We start from the raw sequence: 26,496 nt of genomic DNA on the forward strand, positions 1-26,496 counted from the left end.
TGCAGTAGATGCTACACAGACTGTATACTGTATTTTGCTGTGTTAATTCAGTGCTTATATCAAATTTAACACGCTTCCAGTCAGTCTTATATGCTCTCTTAGTTAATGAACACTGCAGAGCTAACGAACTGTACTGCATAGGAGCCACAGGATGTGACAACAAACAGCTTGTTGCTCTACCGCGCGAAAAATTGACATAAAATACGCATGGCAATGCGTTCGTGCACAAAAAATGCACATGCACGAGTACAGTATAATTACAAGTAGGCCTACTAGGAATAGTGTTCTCAAAGGGCTTCCAGATTGCGATTGTCTCAGGATATTGACTTCATTTGAATGTTGTGCCATTCAGATGTATAAATGGATATAGTTTCATTGACTTTGACATTGTTTCGAAACATCAAACCCTCAACATTGAAACTCTGACATTGTTTTGACCCATTTCATTAAATTGTTCTGCTGGCTGTGAGAGTTTCCAACGTTTCTGAAGACAACACTACAGTACCAATCTCTCCATGCAGTCACCCTCTCTCATGATGCCATTTAACTGTACACACCCACACCCAGACAACCAACTAACCCCATAGCAATGGAAACCTTACCACCATGCTGTAGTGGGCCAATACCATGCTCAGGATGACATGCGCAGGATGACAGAGCTCAGACACCTTCAGCCTATAAGTTGGCACTTACTTAAAAGTATGTAGGTGTAGGCCTTTGGGCCCAGTCAAATGCCTCTTGTAGAGTAGAGATTTAACCCATAAATATGACGATCTCAGTGCTGATTAGCCTACTGCCATTGCTTTATTACTGACATTCCTGTTAAACTGTCCCTTATCGACCCTTATCAGGCCTTATCACCATTAGAAGGCTGCCGTACCCTGATGATGCCACATCAACTGAAACCATTAGAATGCATCACCTTATTTGTCTTCTCTGACATAATCATTCATCTACACAAACTACTGTAGATAACGAATAACTAGGTCATATACTACAGTCATTCTACACCATTATTTACTCCCGTGTGTTGTTACCACACCCTGGCAGATACTCTGGCACGCAATAGAAAAACACACATGATGGCAGGTCCAAGGCATGACTTTCTTCGAAGTGCATCTTAGATCAATTAATCTTAACAATTGCTGTGGGCTATGTTTCCAGACTGGTGAGGGAAGTCATGTGTAACATATTGGTCTCAGACAGGAGGTTTGCAATACACCTGAGGCAACCTCTTGTGCTCATAAATTTGCCTCAGAGTCAGGGATGTTGAAATAGGGGGGTAAAGCGGACTGACTTACCAGGACTTCCATGAATCAGGGGACCCCACAAGGAGGTATATACTTTTGTAAAAATATTAATATCTCATAAAGAGTGGGTTGGTGGTCCTAGTGACACATATGGTAGGGCACTCGTTTGCTATGTGGCTGACCCGAATTCGATTCCCGGCCCTGTCTCTCTCTCCCCTCTGACTTCCTGTCACTATCTTCACTATCCTGTCAAATAAAGGAAATAAAAAGCCCTAAATAAATAAATAAATAAATAATAATACAAAAAGAGTGGGTATTTATCTGTGTGTATTGTGTTTAGGATTAGACACCAACCAGCATGGATCATACATTGTTTTTGGACTACATAATGTGGACTCACTGTCCTCATGAGACTTTATATCTTTACATTAGGTGGATACTTGCTCTCAGGGGAGACTCGCTATGTCATTTCAGTTTGTGCCTTGGGATTTGGGTTGTTGTGTGTTTGTTTTTGTTTTTGTTTTTGCCACTAGTTCACTATTTAGACCATGTAGAGATTAAATCAGGAAGTGACTTTCACTCTGCCTCGGGGAGTGTTGCTGTCTTTAGAGGCCCACCGCCTCACGCTAACTAGCATGTCTATATTTGGTCATCGGGACAGGAAGTGGCCATGATGCCATAGATAGCATTGCCGCCTTTGCCGATGCTGCACACCACAGGATGTAGTGATGCTGGAATTAAGAATCTGATGAAATATATATTTTTAAATTTTAAGTGTGCAGACTCCTCTCTCCGACACATGCGCTTCACAGACAGACAGACAGACAGATTTCAAATCAGCATGGTCACATTGCTCTGTGGTGGCAGCCTGGCAAACAAGTGTTTGGCTTTACCATAATAGTGCAAGTTGCATCCAGAGCTTTTGACAGTTAGTGGCTTAATGTAACCGGCCGGAACTTAGTCAATCTGAGGGTATGTAAAACATCTTGTGAAAATCTTGCCTCTAAGGCCGCAGATTTCTCAATCATACAAACAAGTAAATCAACAAAACAACAACCAATCTTCCTTAGAATGAGCTGCCCCACTCTCCTCTTTGGAAATCTTGTAAACGTGCCCCCATACCATAGCCCCTCTCTCTGTCTACCTGTAGTTGTGCAAATCACAGTTCTCAAATCTATAATGATTACTGATTGCATAGAAAGTCAAGGGGCTGATAATGCACCTTTTGTAACCAAAGCTATTGCAACTAGTGCAAACTAACTGTTGCAACTCAGCTTTTGCAACCAAAATGTGAAATGCTTTTTATTTTAGACTCTCTGTAGTCAATTTACCCACATATGTTTCGTTAAATCTATGAAATGAGGATGTGCTATGTGTATGAACCTGCATAGAAAGTGTCAGCTGATGAGTTGGACTGTCATGCTATGATATACAGTAGAAGCCAATGACTTTTCATAACACTTTGCTGACTTAGTTATTTTAACTACAGGGTATTGATTACAGTCCCTGGAGCAGGGGGTCTTTGGCACTTTGTCTTTGGTCTTTGGCACTTTGGCCATTGAGTGAGATAGGGAGTGGAAGGGTGGGATTCGAACCTGCAACTCTCTGATCTATAGTCCATCCTCTTAACCACTAGCCCATGGCTGCCCCTGATTTTGTACCATGTTTTTCTGACTGCACCATGTTTGCTCCCGGCAAGGTCCAGCTCGGAGCACCTCGGAAGTCTCACGGAAGCAGCACGTATGATACACACGGGGGGAGACAAGGGGGTCCGTTGTCCCGGGCCCAGGGAGAGAGGGGGCCCAAAATTGGGTCCTCATTACATTGGACTGGGGGGCCCTTTCAGATGACTTTGTCCTGGGCCAGGCCAAAGCTATCAGCGGCCCTGCGGGACAATCTTGATATGTGAATGGAATGGGGAAGGTTAAGTGGCTTTTACTGTTGTGTGGTGTGGCTTTGGTAGTGTGGCTGTTTCCTGTTGTTGGACTGACTGTGAAAGCTCAGCTGTGTTGGAAAACAAAAGGGCCATACTTTAGGCCTAGGTGTGTCATAGTAGGCGCAGACAGGCTTCCCAGCAAGCAGGTTGCGTTTCCAGCAGGTGGGGTGTGTGTGTGTGTGTGTGTGTGTGTGTGTGCGTGTGTGTGTGTGTGTGTGTGTGTGTGTGTGTGTGTGTGTGTGTGTGTGTGTGTGTGTGTGTGTGTGTGTGTGTGTGTGTGTGTGTGTGTGTGTGTGTGTGTGTGTGTGTGTGTGTGTGTGTGAGAGAGACAGGAAGTGCTGACCATCCTCTCCATAAAATTCAGATTTGTTAAATTTTTCAGAACAGAGGTGTTCCGTAATCAACAGACTGTGTTCTGCATTTCGACAATTGAAGCATAATGACATTACCGGTACTGAAATTACTGGTTGGTATGAAATAAAATCCTTCCGCTTGAAAAGAAGAACTGGGAGGCGGGTGGGCTGTTCTGCAAGGTGCAAGTCAGGAAGATTGGCTTGCTTTTCAAATCTCAGTAATTAAAGGGACACTGTGTGAGATTTTTAGTTGTTTATTTCCAGAATTCATGCTTCCCATTCACTAATGTTACCTTTTTCATGAATACTTCCCACCACCATCAAATTCTAAGTGTTCATTATGACTGGAAAAATTTTCATACATGAAAAGGGGATCTTCTCCATGGTCCGCCATTTTGAATGTCCAGGAATAGACATTTTTAGATGCAAAAATGACTGTACTTGGACCATACTATAAAATATTTGTTTATTACTTTGTAAACTTTCATGTGATCAAATTTGGCAATAGGCAACCCAGTTTCAATGAGCACCATAGTTGCAGTACCTTTTTTGACCATTTCCTGCACAGTGTCCCTTTAAAGTAGAAGTATTCTTCTATCTTTGTTGATAATACACAATTATATGCGGCCATAGACAGGGGCATATCTCCCAAAAAAGATGGTTAAGTGTCTTACCCAGTTATAGTGAGTCATAAACCATCTAATACAAGATACTTAACGTGTCATCCAGGACTGCACTGGGACTGGGCAAACTTGAGAAGCTCCCTCTAAATTAGTGTCTCTCTACGGCAGTGTTTCCCAACCAGGGGTACATGTACCACTAGGGGTACGCGAGCACACTGCAGGGGGTACTCGATTTTTTTTTTTTAAACAAATATATGGAGCTTGGTTACATTGGGATAGAGTAAGCGATATAGAATTTGACTTAGGGGGTACTCATGGCACAACGAAAAGGCTTGGGGGTACACAAGACAAAAAAGGTTGGGAAACACTGCTCTACGGGGGCGCTGGGGAGCCTCAGGGGGCGTTGAGAAGGATACAGCTGAGTGGGGGCGGGGCTTAGTTCCCATTGTGGGGGGCATTAGTCTATTTTATTTTTCAATACTAAGGGGGCGTTGGCAGACTTATGATGAGGTCAAGGGGTGCAATGGGAGGCTTATAATGAGGTCAAGGGAGCGTTTGCAAACTGTTGAGAACCACTGCTTTAAATTGTGGCCTATGAGACAAGCCCAACAGCATTGTGACACGTGAGTGCTTCCAACAGCAGATGTGAGTATACTGTATGCATGTGTACAGAAGTTCTACGTGTGACTTGTATCATGCACTACAAGGAGATGGGATTTAGATCAGAGGGTTGCAGGTTTGAATCCCACTCTTCACCTTCCTACCGCACTCTATGGCTGGGGTGCCCTTGAGCACGGCAGCTAACCATGCTGCTTCAGGGATTGTAACCAATACCCTGTGAATAACTGTAAGTCGCGTTTGATAAAAGCGCCAGCTAACTGCACTTGGCTAAGTGCAAATGTACTACACTCACTGGCCACTTCATCAGGCACAGGTTTTCAACACCTCATTGATGCAAATTTCTCATCAGCCACTCACATGGCGGCAACTCAAACCATTTAGGCATGAAGACATGGTCAACGCAATCTGATGCAGTTAGAACCAACTATCAGAAATGGGAAGAAAGTGATTTAAGTGACTTTGAACATGGTATGGTTGTTGTTGCCAGATGCAGGGCCGGATTAACCCACAGGCTAGATAAGGCTGTGGCCAAGGGGCCCCCGTCTGCCAGGGGGCTCCTGATCAGCCAAAAATGAAAAATTGCAGACAAAATGCAATGTTGAAAATACCATCAGTTGTGTATAGTCACCATCCTGTATAGTCGGTAGACATTTAATGCTTAATTCCTAGCGTGTAATGATGGCACTGTCTACGTACATTTGTCAAAAAATTTGCTTTCCTTGGGGGTCCACAGCTACCTGTAGCCTAGGGCAGTGGTTCTTAACCTCTTTTTCTGAACGCACCCCCTTATCTGTTCCCAAGACAAGCCGCGCACCCCCATCCTAAATGTCTACACGTGTATACGCACCAAAAAAATGATTTAAGTGATTGATTACAATGATTCTTACTTTAGACATTAATCAATACTTTAATTAATTTACATGGGGACGAAAACATGTTTAAATTTAGTCTTAATTTGGCCTAATTATAATGTTTGGAAGCAGAATTTTTGTTACAGCCTCAACACAAATAAAATTCCGCGCACCCCCTGAAATCTCTGGCGCACCCCCAAGGGGTGCCCGCACCCCAGGTTAAGAACCACTGGCCTAGGGGCCCCAGGGCATCTTAATCCAGCCCTGGCCAGATGGGCTTGGTTTGTGTATTTCAGAAACTGCTGATCTACTATATTTTACGCATAATCATCTCTAGGGTTTGCAGAGAATGGTCAGAAAAAGTGGAAATTTCCAGTGAGCAGCATTCCTGTGTCCGAAAATGCCTTATAGATGCCCGAGGTCATAGGCGAATGGCGAGACTGGTTCAAGCTGATACAAAAGCAGAAGTCATTGAAATAACCCGAGGTATGCCTTGTATCAATGGTTCAAGCTGGTGGCGCGATGGCTTAGGGATATTTCCTTGGCACACTTTGGGCACTTAAGGCATTTCTGAGGGCAAAAAGGGGTCCAACCCAGCACTAGCAAGGTGTATCTAATAAAATGCTCAGGGAGTGTATATATGAATAACTAACATGAGTGGTTCTGACAGCAGACGCGAATAAAAGCATGCACATGTTTTGTGTTAACAAGTATGTTACTACTGTGAGCACGTAGCCACACCGTCGTCATACCTACAAGGAATTTCACATGGGAAGTAGTAGAGGAAGTGATGCATGAGCAGGTCAGCAATACTTACTTATTTATTTAAACACGTCTACACACATCAGAAACAACAGCATTACAACACAAGGAATTGCTTGGATTGCCTGGATTTATTCTTTTTTTTCTTTTTTACAAGATTGGGCATTTTGAGATCCTTAGAAGAAATCCACAGTAATGTACACACACACACACAACCCTGACATTTCAAGTTAGAGTGAAAGGTCACTATCGTATGTACAGTGAGAAACATCATTTTGGTGCTTTTACCATTATACTGTAAATGCATGTATGCATAGCAGTAATATCACAGCCAATGTGAAGGCCATGTGATTTGGTGTGTGTGTGTGTGTGTGTGTGCGCGTAAATACGTAGGCTACTTTGAACAGGTCGTCGCTAAGGGGTTAGGGTGGTCGTGTATGGTTCAGCATTCTGCAGGCCTACATGCCGTCATATGGCTCTTACCCACTTGAGGTTCTTGTTCTGGCTTCCTAAATATACAGGAAAGTTGGCGGGGGGTTACGGTGCTGGTTTGGCACACGTTTACACAGCAGAGTTCTGCTCTGTAGGTAGCCTACAGTAGGTGAGCAGGCGCCCAATGCTCTTATTTGATCCATCATGCCTTCGACTTGCAAGGGGTCCTACTGCAAGGGGCCTGATTAGGCAGGCATTCCCCCCTTCTACTGTGGTCCTGTGTGTGTGTGTGTGTCTGTGTGTGTGTGTGTGTGTGTGTGTGTGTGTGTGTGTGTGTGTGTGCTTACTGCTTAGTGATAATGGCACTGGCTGGGGCAAGCGGGTTGATTGTACGAGCAACTTTGCACGTTTTATTGCACAAGATCACAATGATGATACCACCATTACAGACTTAGCAGCAGGCGGTAAGGAAGATCACCATTATTGACTCAGCAGACGGTAACAATGCTCACCGTTATTGACTGAGCAAGCAGTCAGGAGGCATGTATTAGGCCCTACCTCTTTTCCACTGCCGGGTTTCTGGTAAACCTACAGCTCGACAAAGTGCGACCCGGCCACCACTTTTTGCTTTTCGAGAAGGCACGACGCAGCTCAATCACAAAGCAAAAAGTGTCGCCCGAGTCACGCTGTGGCGAGCTGTAGGCCCACCAGAAAACCGGCAGCGGAAAAGAGGCATAGGCCTACGTGGTTGTCTTTGGTCTAATACACACAGATGACACAGGATGGGCAGGTGGTGCGCAATGGAAGACTTCAACAGAAATCATCACTGAAATGTGGCAACAGGAAATGGTTGGGTAGGTAGACAGCAATATTTCATGAGAAGAGATGAGCTGTTCAGATGAACCTATGTGGTTTCATGGTTTGTGTGTGAGATAGTGTGTGTGAGAAAGAGAGAGAGAGAGAGAGAGAGAGAGAGACAGACAGACAGACAGACAGACAGACAGACAGACAGAGAAACTCACACAGATCTTTGCCTCCAAAGGAGGGGCTGGCAGAGTTCACGTGTGTACTTCACGCCATTTGGGTCATGTAACAGCTCGAGCCATGGCCCATCGGTGCGCGTGAAGTATGCTGGGGAAACCCTATTGTTTCCTTCACAGGAGAATGACCCTGAAAAATGATTTTGCCAGAAGAAACGGCCGAAGCAAATGAACTGAGTGGCAGCCATACAGTAGTTCTTCCTCTAAACCAGGGGTGTCAAATTCAGATTGACTGAGGGCAAAAATCTAGGCTAAATCTGGTACGAAGCCGCAGGCCGAACTCAATATTATGGACATATGGCATATGGACTTATGGCAATAAAATGGACTAAAATTGTGCATGCATGCATGTAATACTCAGCTGAATTTCACACACACTATTTCCCATCATATATGGTAGTTCTGTGCTTGCACATATTGTGTTGCATATAAGTGTGAGCTGTTGTATTGGCCTTGGGCTCACTCATATTCCTGCTACACACCAAGTTGCATGTTCAGGTTTTGTTTAGCTATACATTAATGGTGTATATGGGACAACTGTAAGACAGACACATTTGAAATGATTTTGTGGGCGGAATAAAATGACTCAGCAGGCCAGATTTGGCCCCCGGGCCTACGTTTGACTAGCCTGGGCGAAAGCAACTGTGCGGAGCCAAAATCTTTGGGTGGAGTAGGCCTACATTGGATGGCGTCGCCAGGCTAAAGTTTGACATCTCGAAAGCAAAACCTGTGAGAGATGTTGAAAAGCGTTCTTGTCGCCATCTGGTGGACATCAGCGCTAACACAGCAAACGTGTACACACACACACACATAAAAAAGGCCATTTTCTCCAATTTGTAAACTGGATTGAGCAACACACTGTGAAATCACCATATGATGAATTAGTAAGTTGGATGTACTATGTAAAACACAGGAAACCTTTTTTTGTACATGGTTAAGTTTATTTCCTATCAAACAGTTGAGATTGAAAGCATTCAATGCCAAGGAGCTTGATGCACTCATGGTTGTGTGCTATACTACTGTAGGACATAAGAAATGACTTGATAGACCTGACTCTACAACAAGAAAAACAAAAACAGCTGGTCAAAAGGATACAGAGAGAACAAAGTGTCCTGGTGACTGCACTTTATTCCGGTGCCTGAAAAAAATGTAACACTTTATCTAACAACTAAATCAGAATTATAGTCTTTTTTAATATATAGATTCAATTTGTTTGATATATATACAGCAATTCTTCACCTACCACATGTCCCAGCATTCCCCAGCTAAGTAAGGTAGCACAAGTAATGGATTTTCTTTTAACAATATACATTCATTTGATACAATATGAATTGGCCTATACAACTTGAGCATACAGTACAATATATTTAAAACGGCTGAAAAATATTTACTTGGAATCACACAGTCATTCTCAAGAAAGAAAAAAAAAGTTTTTGTTTTGACATTACTCAAAAAACGTGAAGAGAAAATAATCAGTGTAAAATAAAACGTTGGAAGGAACATAATACAATGACATGCGGCAGCATGTGCATGGCATAGACGCTCTGATGCTTCCCTCCCATGTTGCCCGAAATCATCTCCAAGACTCGGCACTGATGAATTTCAATGATTCACACGTTTTCCTTCGTCCTCTCTCTGTCTATCTCTCATTCTCTCTCTCTGTCACATATGCACACACACACACACACACGCACGCACGCACGCACGCGCGCGCGCGCACACACACACACACACACACACACACACACACACACACACCAAGGAGCATTGGAATGTTAAATCTAAAGGTAAAACAGTAAATGAGCCTATTCAGGATGATGGTGGGAGTGTGACTCTGTGTGACTGTGTGTGTGTTTGTGTGTGTGTGTGTGTGTGTGTGTGTGTGTGTGTGTGTGTGTGTGTGTGTGTGTGTGTGTGTGTGTGTGTGTGTGTGTGTGTGTGTGTGTGAGAGAGAGAGAGAGAGAGAGAGAGAGAGAGAGAGAGAGAGAGCGAGAGAGAGAGAGCGAGAGAGACGATACACATATGGCACGCTGTTTCTGAGATGGCGTTAGTAGGAAAATCTATGGAAAAAAATCCAGCAATCAACTATACAAAAAGAAAACGCGCACACAGACACACACACACGGAATGGACTGTGATCAAATGACAGCATGTTGATGGCACAGCTGCAAGTCATACTGAGAATACTGTGCTTAGAAGAACACCTGGACTTCAGTAATACCCCCCTGCCGCCCCCCCCCAAAAAAAAGACAGAAAAGTGAAAAAAGTAATAATTAAGAGATGCAGAGGCTCTTCACATAACAGAGGCATGAGGTGAGGATAAAAACAACACAGACTCTCTGACGCACATAGAAAACAATATACTATTTTGGCATGTTTTTCTTTTTCTTCCTTCCTTCCTTTCTTTCTTTCTTTCTTTCTTTCTTTCTTTCTTTTTAGCTAGTGTTGACCATTTCCATGTAGGCACCAAAGATCATTGCACTTACAAAATTTACAACGTAGACAGCGAATGAAAAGGAAAAAAAAGACAAAAACAAAATAAAGCTAATAAAAAAAATCTTCAAGCGACGCGACCAGACTAGATTAGACTTAGTCGGTCGTTGGCATGGCTGCAGCCAGTAGCAGCGTGAGATGTTTCAGGACGTACCGCCTTTTCTTTTAGCAGAGGGAGGAGTAGCGCACACGCTATTGTGCAAAAAAACTGAGAAGAAAATGGATGGAACCGCTCTGCTTGTTTCATCACAAACACACGGTCACTCACGCATGCACGCACACAGTCACAGTCACAGTCACAGGCGCGCGCACGCACACACGCACACGCACACGCACACCGCGCGCACACACACGCACACACACACACACACACACAGGTAAGAGCATGGTCTGTCATCTACACACACATATACAGTATATGTCTGTCTGTCCAACTGGAAGCCAAGAGGAGTATGAGAAGGGTGAGTGCGGAAGAGCTTGTGTCTTTGCTGTTGAACACAGACCTTTGTTTTGTCCCAGAGGTGTATTGAGTGTGCTTGAGAAGGAGCATACTGACTTGGAGCCGGTCAGAGTCAGAGCAATGCCTGGTGCTTTTGGAATTTTGTGTGATTTGTTTCTTTGTGTCTTTGAGTGTCTTTGAGTGAGTGAGTGTGTGTGTGTGTGTGTGTGTGTGTCCGAATAAAGTTCCATCGTCCAGAGACGATGAATCCATAAATCCATAAATACGTAGAGCATGACGGATGATGATTAAACTTGATTGGCTGTTGGGGATGGATGTGGGCGGGAGGTTGTTGGAAGAGGATAGGTGATTGGACAGAGGATAGGCGAGGGGACAGGTCGTTCGTAATCCATCAAGAAAAAAAGAAACAAACAAACAAAAACAAAAAACAGAACAGGGATGGGCCTTCAGACTGTCCAGCTCTTGAAGGTTTTTAGAGTTTGTTGGGTTTTGTTGATGATTCTGGTAACCAGAAATAAAACAAGAAGACAAACCAAACCAAAATCAAACGGACCCCCTCTTATTGCCAGCTCAAATGCTACATGTACAGAAATAAAATGAAATAAAATGTTTAAAAAGACTGTTTTTTTTTCTTCTCTTTCTCGTCAGCTAGTTCTTTTCTTCTAGAAAATACACATTTTAATTTGACTAGTTTTCAAAATCTTTTTAAGTGTTGGAGTGAAATGAGGGGTGGGGCAGGGCGGGAGAGGAGGGGGTGGTGGAGGTAAGGCGGGGTGGAGGTGGAGATGGGGGGAGTAGAGGAGGTCTCAGCTTAGAGTCTCGTCTGAAGTGGAAGGGCCTCCTTCCTGGCTGTGACTTGTTCCTGTTGGGGGGGGGGGGGGGGGGGGGGGGGGGGGGGGGGGTGGGGGGGGGGGGGGGGGGGGGGGGGGGGGGGGGGGGGGTTGTTTGGTGGGCATTGGGGTAGGTAGAATGAGAGGTTCAGAGCGAAAGACATGAGTGAGGAAAAGGAGGGAGAGAAAGAGAGTGGGATGAGGTGGAGGTTGGACAGAAGGAAGGGATTGGGGGGACAGAGAAAGATTGAGATTCGATGGCAAAGGGAGAGGTTGAAAGAGATGGGGAAGGAGGGAGAGGAAGAGGGGGTAGGAAGAGAGGGAGAGAAACCAGTAAGATAACAATGATCCACAGCTAGTCTTCAGCATCCAGATATTATACAAATGGCTTTCATGACTCATTCATGACGTGTGTGTGTGCGCGCGTGCGTGCACGTCTCCTTATATGCACGCAAAGGACAATTCACAGCAAGACTTACATTTACCGGTATCCACAAGTTCATGACATGCGAATGTGAATACACACGCACATGTACACAAGCATAAACACAGTCGACTGTGTGCACTGTCCTGTAGTTGCATGGGCATTGGTGAATTTCTCTTTTGTCTCTAGTGAATAATCAATACTCTTCCACTCACACATACAGATTTCAAACACGTCACTTGGTATTATGTGGAATGCGTGTGGACAAGCACGTTTCCAGGCTCTCACACGTACACGCACGCGCACACACACACACACACACACACACACACACACACACACACACACACACACACACACGGCCAGCCTTACCTTACTTGCAATATCCTGCGTAAGCCCAAAACAATACCCATGGAAAATCAAAAATCAACCCACAGGAAAATAAAAATAAATCTGTATAATTAACATAAACCATGACATGGAAAAGAAAAAAATGACACATGTAACAATATATAATGTGCAATAGAAAAAGATGGAATTTGAATCATGAAACAAAAAAATCTGATAATATTTGATCCGAAAAGTATATTTACGCATATACTTTTGTTTATTCCAGATTTGAACACACAAACACACAGTTAGTTTATAGATAGATATACAGTATTGTGATTAGCTTAGCTGTGTGTATGTGTGTGTGCGCGCAGGTTACCCACTAGAGTTACCAAGCATTCAAGATTAGCAATTAGCATGTGCCACTGGGATAACATGCTGTTTTGTGTGAGATAGCATTAGCATTAGCAAGTACCTCATGCAGAGAGCTTTAACAGAAGTTCTCGATAGTGTCAAAGAATGAGTAGTGAAGAGGAAAGTCTACAGGCGGAAGACAGGAGAGGGAAGGAAGGCAGGAAGGAAGGAAGAAGAACAAAGAAAAAGAGAGAGAAAACAAAGTCTTAGTTCAAAGTGGACAGAGCTGCAAAAAGAAAAAAAAAGAAAATCAAACAGCATCAAAAGAAAGCCTGCTTTTCCCAAAGTCTGACGTGTATTTATTAAGTGTTACGTGTATACCTCAATCCCAATGTTGTTACTGGCAAATATGTTAGACTTGAAGACTTATTACTGTGCCACAATGGAAGAAAAAAGTGAAAAAGTATGCATGGCTTACTGAATTAAATGAAAAGGTACTTTTATACTACAATGTTGAAAACCATAAAAAGATAGGACTGGGCAGTTAGTAGTGACTGTGGAGATATTGGGGCTCTGTGCAGAACGGAAATGGAACAAAAGACTCCCACACACTCAAAGACAAACTCACAACACACATCAATCTCCATGCCTTTACACACACACACACGCACGCAAGCACGCACGCACACACACACACACACACACACACACACACACACACACACACACACACACACACACACACACACACACACACACACACACACACACACACACACACACACACACAGTCAAGTATAATGTCCGTGTGTGTACCTTGCGTGGTAGTGTTCCTCTCGTTGAGGAGCTTGGTCTGGCTGTTGGGCAGGATCTTGATCTCAGGGGGATCGGGGCTCTGCACCACGCGTGACGCACGCAGAGCGTTCAGGTACTGCAGACGAGTCACCTGCACAGAAATGGGGAATGGGAATGAGATCGAAGATGGGTGAGGGAGGGAGGGAAGGAGGCATGGAGAGAGAGAGAGAGAGAGCGAGAGAGACAGACAGACAGACAGACAGAGAGGGGGGTATGTGTGTGGAGAGAATAGGGTTGAAAAGAAATCTGTGTGTGTGTGTCTTCAGTAATCCCCCCTGCCCCCCCCTTTCCTATAGTGGAAACACTATAGGAAATTCTAAATTCTTTCGGAGGCATGCCCTGCCCTGCCCTTGCAATCTGTCTCAGTCTCTGGTCTCTGTCTCTGTCCTCTGTCTCGGGTCTCTGTCTCTGGTCTCGGTCCTCTGTCTCGGATATCCGGTCTCTGGTCTCTGGTCTCTGGTCTAGGGTCTCCATTCTAGGGTCTCTGTCTCTCTCTCACACACACACATATAAACTCTGCCTCAATCTCTCTGCCACAATAACATGGTAGTAAACAATGATTGCGGGAAAACACATGCAATGTTATTGGCCAATAATACATCTCATTTTGAGAGTACACTTGACAATGGAAGAGGAAGCTGGTGGTTTAAGAAACATGGTCTGATGGTCACACAACATCCAAGAAGCTTGGCCACCACGGAGTCACTTACAGTAGCTTCTGTCACAACTGCGTGCAAGAAACTCTTTTGCATAATCCGGATGGGGTTTTTGATTTGTTTTGTTCCTGTCATTGCCATCGTGACATTAAGGATAATTTAAGTTAACACTGGAGATCTGCAGCACGTGCTACTGGACAAAATAGATAATGACTTACTGTAAGTCCTACAGTAATACTGCAACAGTCGTGCTCACACTCAAACTCACATGACAAATAAATTGCAACATTTTCAATGTTGAGAAACACATGACTACAGGCCGCCGGCCTCACGCACGCAAACACAAACACACGCAGGCAGGCAGGCAGGCATGCAGGCATCCAAGCACTTCCCACTAGGGCTGCACGTTTATGGAAAAAATCACAATCACGATTATTTTGGTCAAATTCATGATCACGATTATTAATCACGATTATTGACTTTTGCAGATTTTTTTGAAAATTATAACAAGATGAAATATAACCAAGAATGAATTACATGAGTGATGAGTACATGAGGATGAGTAAAATAAAATGAATTGTAATAATTATGTAAAGTCAATAGCATGAAACTTAAGTGGACAGATTTCTGGACAGAAACACCAGCCTGTCAGTATGTTCTGGCTTCAAGGACGCTCTCAAAAGTAGGTCACTATTGCCACGATTAAATCACGATTAAAATCACAAGTTCGATTTCACTATTTTATCACGATTTTGATTATTTTTCGATTAATTGTGCAGCCCTAGTTCCCACTACTGATATGTAACTCCTTGTTTCCACATGAACACATGAAGCTCGGGAAAAAAAAACATGTTCCAAGATCCGGCCCAGTTGCAGTCCAATTCAATCTTTGGACTTCCCCAACACACACACCACCACTTCTAAATAATCGAACACACACACATATTCTTGCACTATGAGTTTCTGTGAAACAAAAACCATTCACTCCCTCACTTACTCACTCACCCACCCCACGGGGACCCATGTTTGAGTCCAACCAAGGTCATTTCCCAGCCCTACCCTATCTCTCTCTCCACTTCACTTCACTTCACTTCCCGTCATCTCTCACACTGTTGAAATTAAAGTTGTACAAGCCCCCCCATAAAAATAAATATTACATATAGCTATGTGCTGTACAGTATGTGAATGGTGTACATTAGAACAGAGTCACAGAGAGAGAGAGAGAGAGAGAGAGAGAGAGAGAGAGAGAGAGAGAGAGAGAGAGAGAGAGAGAGAGAGAGAGAGAGAGGGAGAGAGAGAGAGAGAGAGAGAGTTCAGTTCTGGTGTGAACAAAAGGGGTGGGGGTCGCAGCCCCTGGAGCTTACCCTGATGATCTGCAGGTCGGTAAGGGCGCGCACCGTGTAGTCGGGACAGTAGCTGGAGGGACTGGTGGCCTCGCCCAGCTCGAAGGGGTCGCGCTGGGATTGCCTCTGGGTGGACACGGGGGACTGGTGCACTGGAGTGGGCAATAGAACACACAAGGACTTATTCAAGCAACACTTACCACACGCACAACCACAATGGTGTCTGCTCAGGCCAGGGGCCTCATGTGAAAAGCTTGCTTACGCACAAAAAAGCTATGCAAGTAACTTTTCACGCAAAAGGTTCAGAAGACTGACTTAACATGAAAATGTGTACGTATGTGTACATAATTCCATGTGAAATCGGACAAACCAAATGAATCAGCATGATAGCCTGTTTATGCATGGATTGATACTTTTTAAATGTTAGGTTTTAGGTATATTTATCTTTTCAGATTTTTACATACGCAAAGATTCAGTTGGAAATCTGCAGAAGTCATAGCACATGAGGCCCCTGGTCTGTGTCTATCACACTAGTGAGTGGGAGAGAGAGATATGACTTTGTGAATATATGTTGTGTGTAATGTCTTTCTGTCTTCTTCTGTATTTATGTACAGGTGTATGCATGCTACGGGACACCTTAAATTCCCTCGGGATTAATAAAAGATACTCTACTCTACTCTACTATTAGCCAGTAGCAAAGCAGGTATACATATACCTAGCGGCTTCGGGTAGAAAACAGTAGCATGTATGTATACGTCGGTGCCACCAAATGCAACTTATACCTGCGTCAAATCATTTGAATGTATTGAATTGAAGGTGTGTGACATCACATGAAAAATCCCCATAGGGGTAAAACCATGGTGGGGCTGATATATTTAGCCTAAATGATAAAGGGTTACATGTATGGACATCGCTCTTGCTACTCATTTTGGAATAGGCGGTAATAACTGATGCAGCATTCCCTGTTAAATCGGCCGTTTCATCTGAACAAAGGGTTATGTAACATTAGACGCAGCAGACACGTGCGATTCCTCTGCTCACCTGAAGAGGGCGCAGTGAGAGCAGACACTCCATAGTAGGTGAAGGCTCCGTTCTCAAACTTCAGGCCTTCCTTGCCGATTTCCACCTCCACCCGCCCCTGCCAGGCAACACAACACACAGCCGAAGAATATTTATAGACAAATATAGAAGCAAATCTGCTGTTTGAACAGAACCAGACCACTTATCATTGGAAACAGTTTGATTAGAGTAAGGCCAAGTAAGGAGATTTTTTAATTTTTATTTTATTAAAAGATCCCCATTGTGCCCTGGCAGTTCGCTTGTCTTCCTAGGGGTCCTAAGGCAAAATATATCACAACATTTCAGATTTAAAACCATAGATATACATTGCAAAAAGAGAGTTTTTCAAAGGTTCAAATACATTCAAATACACAAAAAAATATCAAAAAAGGTCAGGAACAAGTGTAGCAGACTGTTATAAAATGCAGTGTTACAACATTGCTGAAGAAGTTCTCCTTGGCCTTTTTACAACATATATGCTTGTTGCAACCGAAACAAAATGTGCCCGTGCATGCATTTCTTGCAGCAGGCGTATAGCAAGTGAAAACACAAAAACATGTGTAAGGGAGTGTAAATAAGAGGTCAGCAGGTGCCGATATTAGCAAATACATTTTCTGCATTTTTATGCATGTTTTGAATGCCCTTCTACGTTCTTAAGCCTCACAAAACTCGTCACAGCTACTGCCATCCATCCTGGTAGACAGAAATTCAGGTGATGTCTTGTCTACTAATCCTTAGCTCTGTCTGAACACCACTGAGGCCCTACAGTGCAAGTTGAATAGGAACTCTAGGCATCGTCCCTCGGCTTGCAGTTGAATCACAGTGGGAAAAACAGACGGGTGTTCTCACCTAATAAATGCTACGGTAAAATCTGCAGTGTGCTCCAACTTCTCTCTTCGAAATAATACAGTAGGAGTCTGTGCCATATGGTTGGTGAGAGTCCGTGCCCCTGTCGCTTCTCCTCCGCTTCCTGCACCACTGCCAGGCTTAATTAGCAAATCAATATGTTGCCGCAGTAACACTGCAGCGAGTGTTGATGTGCCCACGATGAGGCTGTCAAAACCCCCTGCCGTAAATGAGGGCAGATCGGGTAGGGGGTGTAATTAATTAATTAATTTATTGGATGCCAACTAGCAGGGTTCGGCGGAAGAACGCTGAAGTCTTATACATGGGTTCTAATTTTTTGTTTTCCCCTGGCTGCGCGAACCTACCTGCACACAACTCAACCTCTGATTGTTGGAACCCACTGTCGGTCAAAACATTATCTCACGTGCTTGGCTGCCAGTGTCTTGCCCCTCCTCACAATATCGTGTTTACAAACACTATGAACCCATGTATACAGATGCGGTAGTGCTGAGCTACAAACCTTGACCTTAAGCGGTTGTATCGTACCTGTGCCTACCATACTGAACTGAAAGGCTGACTAGAAGGTTGTAAGTTCAAGCCCAGAGTGGCGGACTGCATAGAATGACCTCAGTTACATTAATAACCTCCTGAAGGCATCAACACCCCTCTTATTGCCACAACTACCAGACAGAGTAGTTTACTTTCCTAATTACTGTTCAAGGGGCAATGCTACTCCCCATCTCATGCCTGTGGTGTGGGCAGAATAGACTGCCAAGGTCACAGTATTGATGGGGGAGGGAGGGGTGGGCTTTTCTAACCTGGTTCTCACGGGATGGTTGTTACCAACCATCTGGAACATTGTCAATCGCTTTGCTCTGGAAAGGCGTGGGTGTGTTCAAAACAGCTCAAACCTGATTGGAGAATTCACATGGCTTTTTTGAATCACATGCTACTTCTTTTTTTAATGTATATATTTTTAGGGGCTTTATGTCTTTATTTGACAGGACAGTCGAAGATGGTGATAGGAAGTGAATGGGACAGAGAGACAGGGGAGGATCGGGAAATGACCCTGACCGGACTCGAACCAGGGTCCCCGTGGGTGGGCATGCAAGCCCAAATGTGGGGGGCTTAGCACGCTGCGCCATACGCAGCGTCACATGCTACTTCAACCACTAACTTGTATATACCCCGCCCGCAATTCTGATTGGACAGGCTGTGAAATTTCTGATTCCGTTAGGGCTCGTATAAGATTTCCAGACCCTCGTGCGAGCTCACGAAGTTCAGCGGAAATGCACGAAGGGTCTAACCTGGTTCTCACACGATGGTTGTTACCAACCATCTGGAACATTGACAATTGCTTAGCTCTGGAAAGGCGCGGGTGTGTTAAAAACAGCTCAAACCTGATTGGAGAATTCACATGGCTTTTTTTTTTAAATCACTACTATTTCAACCACTGACTTGTATAACCCGCCCCGCGATTGTGATTGGACCAACCATGAAATATTGGATGCCGTTCGGGCTCGTCTAAGAAGTTTAACAAAGATGCACGACGCACAAAGGGTCTGCGTGAGAGCCAGGCTACGAAGGGTCTGCGTGAGAGCCAGGCTAGGGCTTTACTAGGGCAGCATTCAAATTATTAGAAGAAGTACAACTAGGGCTGGGTATTGCAGCCATGTTCCTGTATCGATTCGATTTCGATTCTTAGGGCTTTGAATCGATTAATCACGATTCGATTCGATTCAATTCGATTCACTCCGAATCGATTCAATCCGTTCCCTTTTTGGTGCAAGGATTTCCCCCAAAAGATGCTGTTGCCTATTTTTATATAAAAATGTCAAAGGGCTGTGGCTTGACAGTGTTAACAGGTTGCTATTTTGTAATAAGTAGGCCTAGGCCTAATTGACTAATACCTACTGGGTATTTTCCATAGACCTAAATGAAACAAAAAGAACAAAAAGAAAAAGAGCAAAAAAATCGATTTTGTGCCCTGTGAATCGATTATGTGAATTTTAAATGATATCGATCGATTATCGATTGAATCGATTATTTTACCCAGCCCTGAGTACAACACTGTTCCCTTACATAGGCCTCCAAATAATTCTTAACGATACCCTGACTGCAGCGACCAGGCAACGCATTGCAGCAAGTCAAGTCAAGTCAAGTCAAGTCAAGTAGCAGGCCAATAGCTCATCTAAAGACGGCCCTCCATTATATATCTGCTGCAACGGGACAAAGAAGTCTGTCAGGTTAATTACAGTGTCTTAGGACTACTACCACTGACCTCTCTCCCCGTAGTTAAAGATATTCTGCAGGCCACAGGCTTTTAATTACTGTTCTGCTGGCAACTGCTGTTGACCCCGAAATGGCTACATTTTAGGCCAAAGAATGAAGCCAAATCTGAGTCAATTGCCAAAGACCCAACACGGAGAAATGCTCAATGCCATAGCTCAATGTCATGAATGGTTTCATAAATAAACAACCACACACCCTTGCAGCTGTAGTTTATTGAATACAAGGTAGATTTTTGAAACTTGAAGTGTTTCATCCAAAATTGTTTCAGTGGTTCAGTAGTAAATGTAACAGAGCAAGAGGCACTACAGAATTTGCTTTGCCACCCTAGGTTTAAAGGGACAGTTTGGTCAATTTCAACATGCAGTTGTATTGCTCACGCTACCCTTGACTTGTCAGTACCTGGTGATGCCACATTTTTTGGCTCAGCCCTTTCCGAGATATGAGCAATTCTAATGGGGGCAGCGTTTGTTTACATTTTTAAAAAATTAAACATAGGCCAACTCCAAATATTTTCCCAAAAGGTACTGCTGTTTGCTAGTTGTCTGCTGATGTTTTATAACCTTTTGGATGTTTTTGGGAATAAATAAAAATGTTTTTTTGAAATGTAAACAAAGAGCTGCCCCCATTACAATGACCATGATCTCGGAAACGGCTGAAGAAGAAGAAAAAAAAATCTCAGGCACTGACAAGTCCAGGGTAGTGTGAGCATTACAACTGCATGTTGAAATTGACCAAACTGTCCCTTTAAGAGCACAACTTTGGCGTCTCCAGCTGCAAAGATCGTCAAAAACTGTTTGCTGGGACGCCATACCACAAATCCAGGGGCCAGGACCCCGTTTCTCGACAGTGTCCTTGCTAACTAAGTTAGCAACTTACTTGGTTGTAATGCAATTTCCCATAGGCAACTTACTAAGTTGCTACCTAGTTAGCAACGACATTGTCGAGAAACAGGGCCCAGGATTCAAATCGAAGCTGAGGTCATTTCCGAACCCTTCTTCATCTTCCTCAACCGGTCCTTTTCTATCACTTTCTTCAAGTGCCCCGTCTCAATAAAGGTATCAAGGCCAAAAAAGTGTTTCCTCAGTCCTTAAAATACAGCCCATGAGTTCACCAAGTTACTCATTCTGTTAGATAACCGTCAGATCCATATCTGTCGCAACAAATTAATGTAGCATCCCCAATGAGCAGACAGCAGCTCATAATGCTAACATTGTCCTCCATACCCAGAACCATTACTGACCCCAGAAGAAGACTGAACGCAAGGTTTAGTCACCATAATGAGATTCACATTGGAAAGTGGGTCTTTCGCCACTTAATGTTATAATTTACACTGAGATCTTCATTCACTCATCTGAAGCACACTCCTTAACTTGCCTCTGGGATTAACTAACTTCACTCTCTACTCTACTCTACTCTACTCTACTCTACTCTACTCTACTCTACTCTACTCTACTCTACTCTACTCTACTCTTCCTTTAAAAAAAGGAAAACGAGGGGCTACTATCTGCCTACTAACGGAGCAAATAATGGCCATGCAGTGCAGCAGCAGTAGGGTGAAGTGGTCAACGGGGTGCTCTTTCTCTCTCACACACACCCGCATGCACACGCATGCACACGCACACGCACAGACACACAACCGTACCTGCAGTAGCAGTATGAAGTAGTCTACGGGGTGGTTTCGGGTGTAGAGGTAGTGGTCGGCACTGAGGCGGTTGGAGGGGTCGAACTTCACCTCCTGGTTGACGCTGGGGTGGCGCAGCAGATGCAGCAGCACCTTCTCCGACACACGCAGCGGGCTGAAGTGCTCCACCTCTGGAGACAACAACAAGAGAGAAGACGAGTTCACATTGAATTCAGTTGGCACGTTACTGAGTGAACACATTTCACAACTTCATTTTCTTAAGTTGTGACAGGTCACCGATAGGCCATCTGTTTAGAAGGTGCAGGATTCAGTAGAAATTTCTGTATAAAAAGGACACAATCCGCACACTTCAGGTCTTTTTTTGTGCAAAGAAGCTTTACCTAAAAAAAAGACATGAAGTGTGCGGATTGTGTCCTTTTTATACAACTTAATTTTCAAAATGTAGTAACAGCTTCAGAAGTAGCCAAAGTTGACATAATATGTAAACTTACGCTACCTCTGAAGCTGTTACTTTTATACAACAGTATGGTAAAGGATGCTATCCACTTCATGTGTGGCTTGTTAGACGCTAGTCGGCTGCTCTGGACATGGCAGGATAGTGCAACTTTGAATTATAATTCAGTTGGCACGGTACTGAGTGAATACATCTCACACCTGTATTTTTAACATGTAGTATGTATGTCATGCTGTCTGCATCACCAATTTAGTAAAGTAGAAGTTAAAATGCTGAAGTGCTCCATCTCTGGAGATGGCAGAGAAAGAGCTAACACATGCAACATTATGTCACTCACCACTCTCTCTCTCTCTCTCCCCTTGTGTGCAGGGACGGACCTGCATTATGTTTGACCAACAAGCTGGCTAGTGTGTGTGTGTGTGTGTGTGAGTGTGTATGTGTGAGCACACACACACACACACACACACACACACACACACACACACACACACACACACACACACACACACACACACACACACACACACACACACACACACACACACACACACACACACACACACACACACACACACACACACACACACACACACACACACCCCTTGCTGCCGCTGACCTTGACTTGTAAACAAACAAAAAAATCCAGTCTACTGTACACACATGCAAGCGCGCGCACACACACACACTAGGGCTGCACAATTAATCGAAAAATAATCAAAATCGTGATAAAATAGAGTAATCGAATTTATGATTTTAATCGTGATTTAATCGTGGCAATAGTGACCTACTTTTGAGAGCGTCCTTGAAGCCAGAACATACTGACAGGCTGGTGTTTCTGGCCAGAAATCTGTCCACTTAAGTTTCATGCTATTGCCTTTACATAATTATTACAATTCATTTTATTTTGCTCATCCCGTATGTAATTCATTCTTGGTTATATTTCATCTTGTTATAATTTTCAAAAAAATCTTGTGATTAATAATCGTGATTATGATTTTGACCAAAATAATCGTGATTATGATTTTTTCCGTAATCGTGCAGCCCTAACACACACACACACACACACACGGTCATTCGCTACGTCTTCAACACAAGACATCTACCAGTATGACTGTCTCTCACAGACAGACAGACGGACAGAGAGACAGACAGAGCGTCCCCCAGACCCACCTCGTGATAGGAAGCGGTGCGTGGCGAGCAGCAGCTGCGGGGAGGTGCGTATCTTGGGCTCGCCCTCGGGCGTCTTGAAGAGGGAGAACTCCTCGCTCACGCTGCGCGGCTCCAGAGGGATCTCCAGGGGGGGCATCGGACGCTTCACCTTCAACTCCACTGCAGAGGGGACGGGGGAGGAGGAGGAGGGAAGGGGTAGGGGTGTGTGTGTGTGTGTGTGTGTGTGTGTGTGTGTGTGTGTGTGTGTGTGTGTGTGTGTGTGTGTGTGTGGGAGAGACATAAACGTGGATGGAGAAGGGACGGTGTGTGTGTGTGTGTGTGTGTGTGAGAGAGAGAAATAAACGTGTGTGTAGTGCCAGGCAGCGAGTGACAGAAAAGGCGGGAGCATAAATGTGTGTGTGTGTGTGTGTGTGTGACACCATGAACATGATGGATACAAGACAAGGTCAGAGAGAGAGAGAGAGAGAGAGAGAGAGAGAGAGAGAGAGAGAGAGAGAGAGAGAGAGAGAGAGAGAGAGAGAGAGAGAGAGAGAGAGAATATTTGGTGAAGGGCATGGGTAATGAGGTACAGAGGGGGAGGAAAGGAGAGGAGGATGAGTTGCTGCATTGCTGTGGCGCCACACATTCTTGTCCAAAACAAAGCACATTTATAACACCCTATATGCTATGCACTCCAGGTGATAAACTATAACTATTAAGCAATCCAGGTGATTAACTACAATACATACACCAGCTGGAGGATCATAAAATACTAACAACCTTCATTCTGTTTGTTTTAGAGTGCCAACTCACTCCCACACACACACCAAGGTCTTCATAGAGACATGTAGACAGATAAGGACAATCAGGCACCCCTACATCGAAGGACGTTACACTCGTTGATACTAGTATAAACAACAAAGTCTCTCTCTCACTCTCTCTCTCTCTCTCTCTCTCTCTCTCCTTGTGTGCAGGGACGGACCTGCATTATGTTTGACCAACAAGCTGGCTAGTGTGTGTGAGAGTGTGTATGTGTGAGAGAGCACACACACACACACACACACACACACACACACACACACACACACACACACACACACACACACACACACACACACACACACACACACACACACACACACACACACACACACACACGACGTACTGTAGCCATCGGACTCATCCAGGATCTCGGACTTGATGATCTCCTCAATGACGTCCTCCAGGGTGACCAGCCCCAGCACCTCATAGAAGGGGTCGCCCTCCCCCTCGTTGTTCACCTTCTGCACGATGGCCATATGCGAGTTGCCTGGAGGTGGTGGTGGTGGTGATGGGGGGCAGGGATGGAAGAGTGGGGGAGAAATATGACAACAACACCATTGACATCCATCAATCACTCATCTCTGGTTCACAGTAGGCTAGCTTGCCAATGTTCACATGTCAAGCCCATCTACAGTTTATGGAAGATTGTATAGCCTACAATAATCTACTGGACCACACATGATATAAATTAGCTAGCATGTTACCTATGATGTGTTTCTGGCTGATAACACAGACAATTTGTAATTGGGTGAGAACAAGGCTATTGCATGATAGTTAACATTGCTATTACATAAGTGTTGAGAAAATGACTGGACTCGACTGTATGAAGACACTTTCAGGGCCCACTGCTGGGGCCATGGTCAATGTCAAGGATCTCAAGGGACTGAGATAGGTAAACACATCTCATGCACATTATTTAGCTCTATGTACCTTTCTTGAACTCCTCCAGCATGGCATCCAGTTTGGTGTCGTTGAAAACAAAGTGCAGCGGGTGGTTGTAGAACTTGGTGATGGTGGTCATAGGGGTGCAGTCTTCGGGGTCAACCAAGGCCAAGTCCTTGACGTACAGGATCTCGATGATGTTGGAGCGCTCTTCCTCGTAGACGGGCACACGCGTGTAGCCGCACTGCATGATCTCCGACATGGTATTGAAGTCCAGCACGGCGGTGGACGGGAGCATGAAGCATTCTTTCAGAGGGGTGAGGATGTCTTCGACTGTTTTGGTGCGCAGAGTTCCGCGTCTGAACTCCTCTTTCACGAACTCGCTGTACGGGTCGTTGACGTTAGTCCGAATCATCTCCATGATCTTCTCCCGCAGGCCACACACGCTGATGTCGCGCTGCAAGGCCAGGTCTAGCAGGAGACCGAGCGGGCAAGAGAGGGGGCACGTCAGGATCATGCAGACCTGAGCCAGCCACGTCAAGCCCGGCGCGACTTGGAACCCGTGGCTCGAGCATAGCACGTGTGGCAGCAACTCCGTTAGCAGGAAAATGAGAATGGCGCTGGTAAACACGGCGGGCGCGATAGAGCCCAGGGCCTTGTAGAAGAACACACCGAGCACGGAGTGGGCCAGAGAGAAAATAAACAACAGCGAGCACATGAGGAAGTTCCCCCTCCTGCGGACGGGCTCCAGGCGTTTTGCCGTTTTCTTCTCATGCTCGGAACCACAGCTATGTAACACGTATAGCTCGAGGGGGTCAAGCCACAGCAGACTGATGTTGAGACCTCTCAGTAAGCCACAAATCACCAGAAGGACAATGATTACGATGGCTATTGCCCACGCTGGCAGCCGAGTGTCGGTTAGGACACGCAATCTGTCAGGAACAGCTGATGCCCATTTCTGGCCTTGCCAGACGCACAAGTGATGGTAAACCCCACTGGCATCCTCCTCCGTGGATGCGGCGGAGATGCTCTTTTCGGTTTGGACTGTTATCAGCCCGCTGTACTCCTCGTCTACCTGGAACTCCCCGGAAACCTTGAACACGGACGAGTTCCGTCGCTTCTCCTGCTCGCAAGGGTCCGCTGCGTCTCCCACAGCACCTGCTTCCCCCCTCGCAGCTCTCGCGAACGCGACCCACGGCCAAGTCCCATTTAGATAGGTGCCGAACAATCTGATCTTGAAAGTGGACCCGTATGGCGCCGAGATAATCCTCTCGCGCATAGATAGCTGGTCCTCGGGGTATTCCAGTCGTATCCCCAGAACATGCGGGGCTTGTTGGCTGGAGGCGCCGAACCCGAACCCGCAGAGAAACAATATCATCAACAAGAAACGTAAGCCTGCAGAGCTGACCACCATATTGGAAGTGGGCAACTCGGGTTATGGGTGGGTCACGTGATTCTGCTCAGTCTTGCGTCTCCCTTCCTAGTTTTGTTACAGAAACCAAACAGAGCTTGGCAGAAAACTGTCTCGCAGTCATCGCCATGATGGATCTAAATGGCTATGACAGCAACGAAGAACTTTTCTGGCGGTGGGATGTTTTTGAGCCACAATGGAGTTCCGTTTCCTTGCAACCGGAAATCCTCATCATCATTATTGACCAATGGCATGCCGTGGTTGTTGAATGACCAATAAGATAAAGAGAAGTCACATTTCTACACGCCCACATATACCAAAACAAT

General features: G+C 44.9%; 1 protein-coding gene across 3 annotated transcripts; it reads right to left on the bottom strand.

Moving 5' to 3' along the window:
- Positions 1-10,709: 10,709 nt before the first annotated feature.
- On the bottom strand, positions 10,710-26,369 carry LOC134457932 (metal transporter CNNM3). 3 transcript variants are annotated; one of them, XM_063209977.1, is made up of 8 exons: positions 24,808-26,369; positions 24,221-24,364; positions 23,077-23,235; positions 21,453-21,622; positions 16,655-16,751; positions 15,635-15,765; positions 13,576-13,705; positions 10,710-11,683 (listed from the first exon to the last, which is right to left on the bottom strand). In XM_063209977.1, the coding sequence occupies exons 1-8, from the start codon at positions 26,171-26,173 to the stop codon at positions 11,628-11,630; spliced, it is 2,253 nt and encodes a 750-aa protein (XP_063066047.1). In that variant the 5' UTR covers positions 26,174-26,369; the 3' UTR covers positions 10,710-11,627. The 3 variants fall into 3 exon arrangements, with proteins under 3 accessions (XP_063066047.1, XP_063066049.1, XP_063066050.1); XM_063209979.1 differs by lacking the exon at positions 10,710-11,683 and adding an exon at positions 12,819-12,945; XM_063209980.1 differs by lacking the exon at positions 10,710-11,683 and adding an exon at positions 12,861-13,045.
- Between the last annotated feature and the right edge of the window lie 127 nt (positions 26,370-26,496).

This window comes from Engraulis encrasicolus, chromosome 11, assembly GCF_034702125.1.
Source record: "Engraulis encrasicolus isolate BLACKSEA-1 chromosome 11, IST_EnEncr_1.0, whole genome shotgun sequence".
Taxonomy (NCBI): domain Eukaryota; kingdom Metazoa; phylum Chordata; class Actinopteri; order Clupeiformes; family Engraulidae; genus Engraulis; species Engraulis encrasicolus.

Coding starts and splice junctions, on each gene's coding strand:
- LOC134457932 (XM_063209977.1), bottom strand. CDS start 26,173: ATGGTGGTCAGCTCTGCAGGCTTACGTTTCTTGTTGATGATATTGTTT. Junction 23,236..24,220: donor GGATGAGTCCGATGGCTACA/GTACGTCGTGTG, acceptor TCCCCTCTGCAG/TGGAGTTGAAGGTGAAGCGT. Junction 11,684..13,575: donor GAGGAACACTACCACGCAAG/GTACACACACGG, acceptor CCCCCCCAACAG/GAACAAGTCACAGCCAGGAA.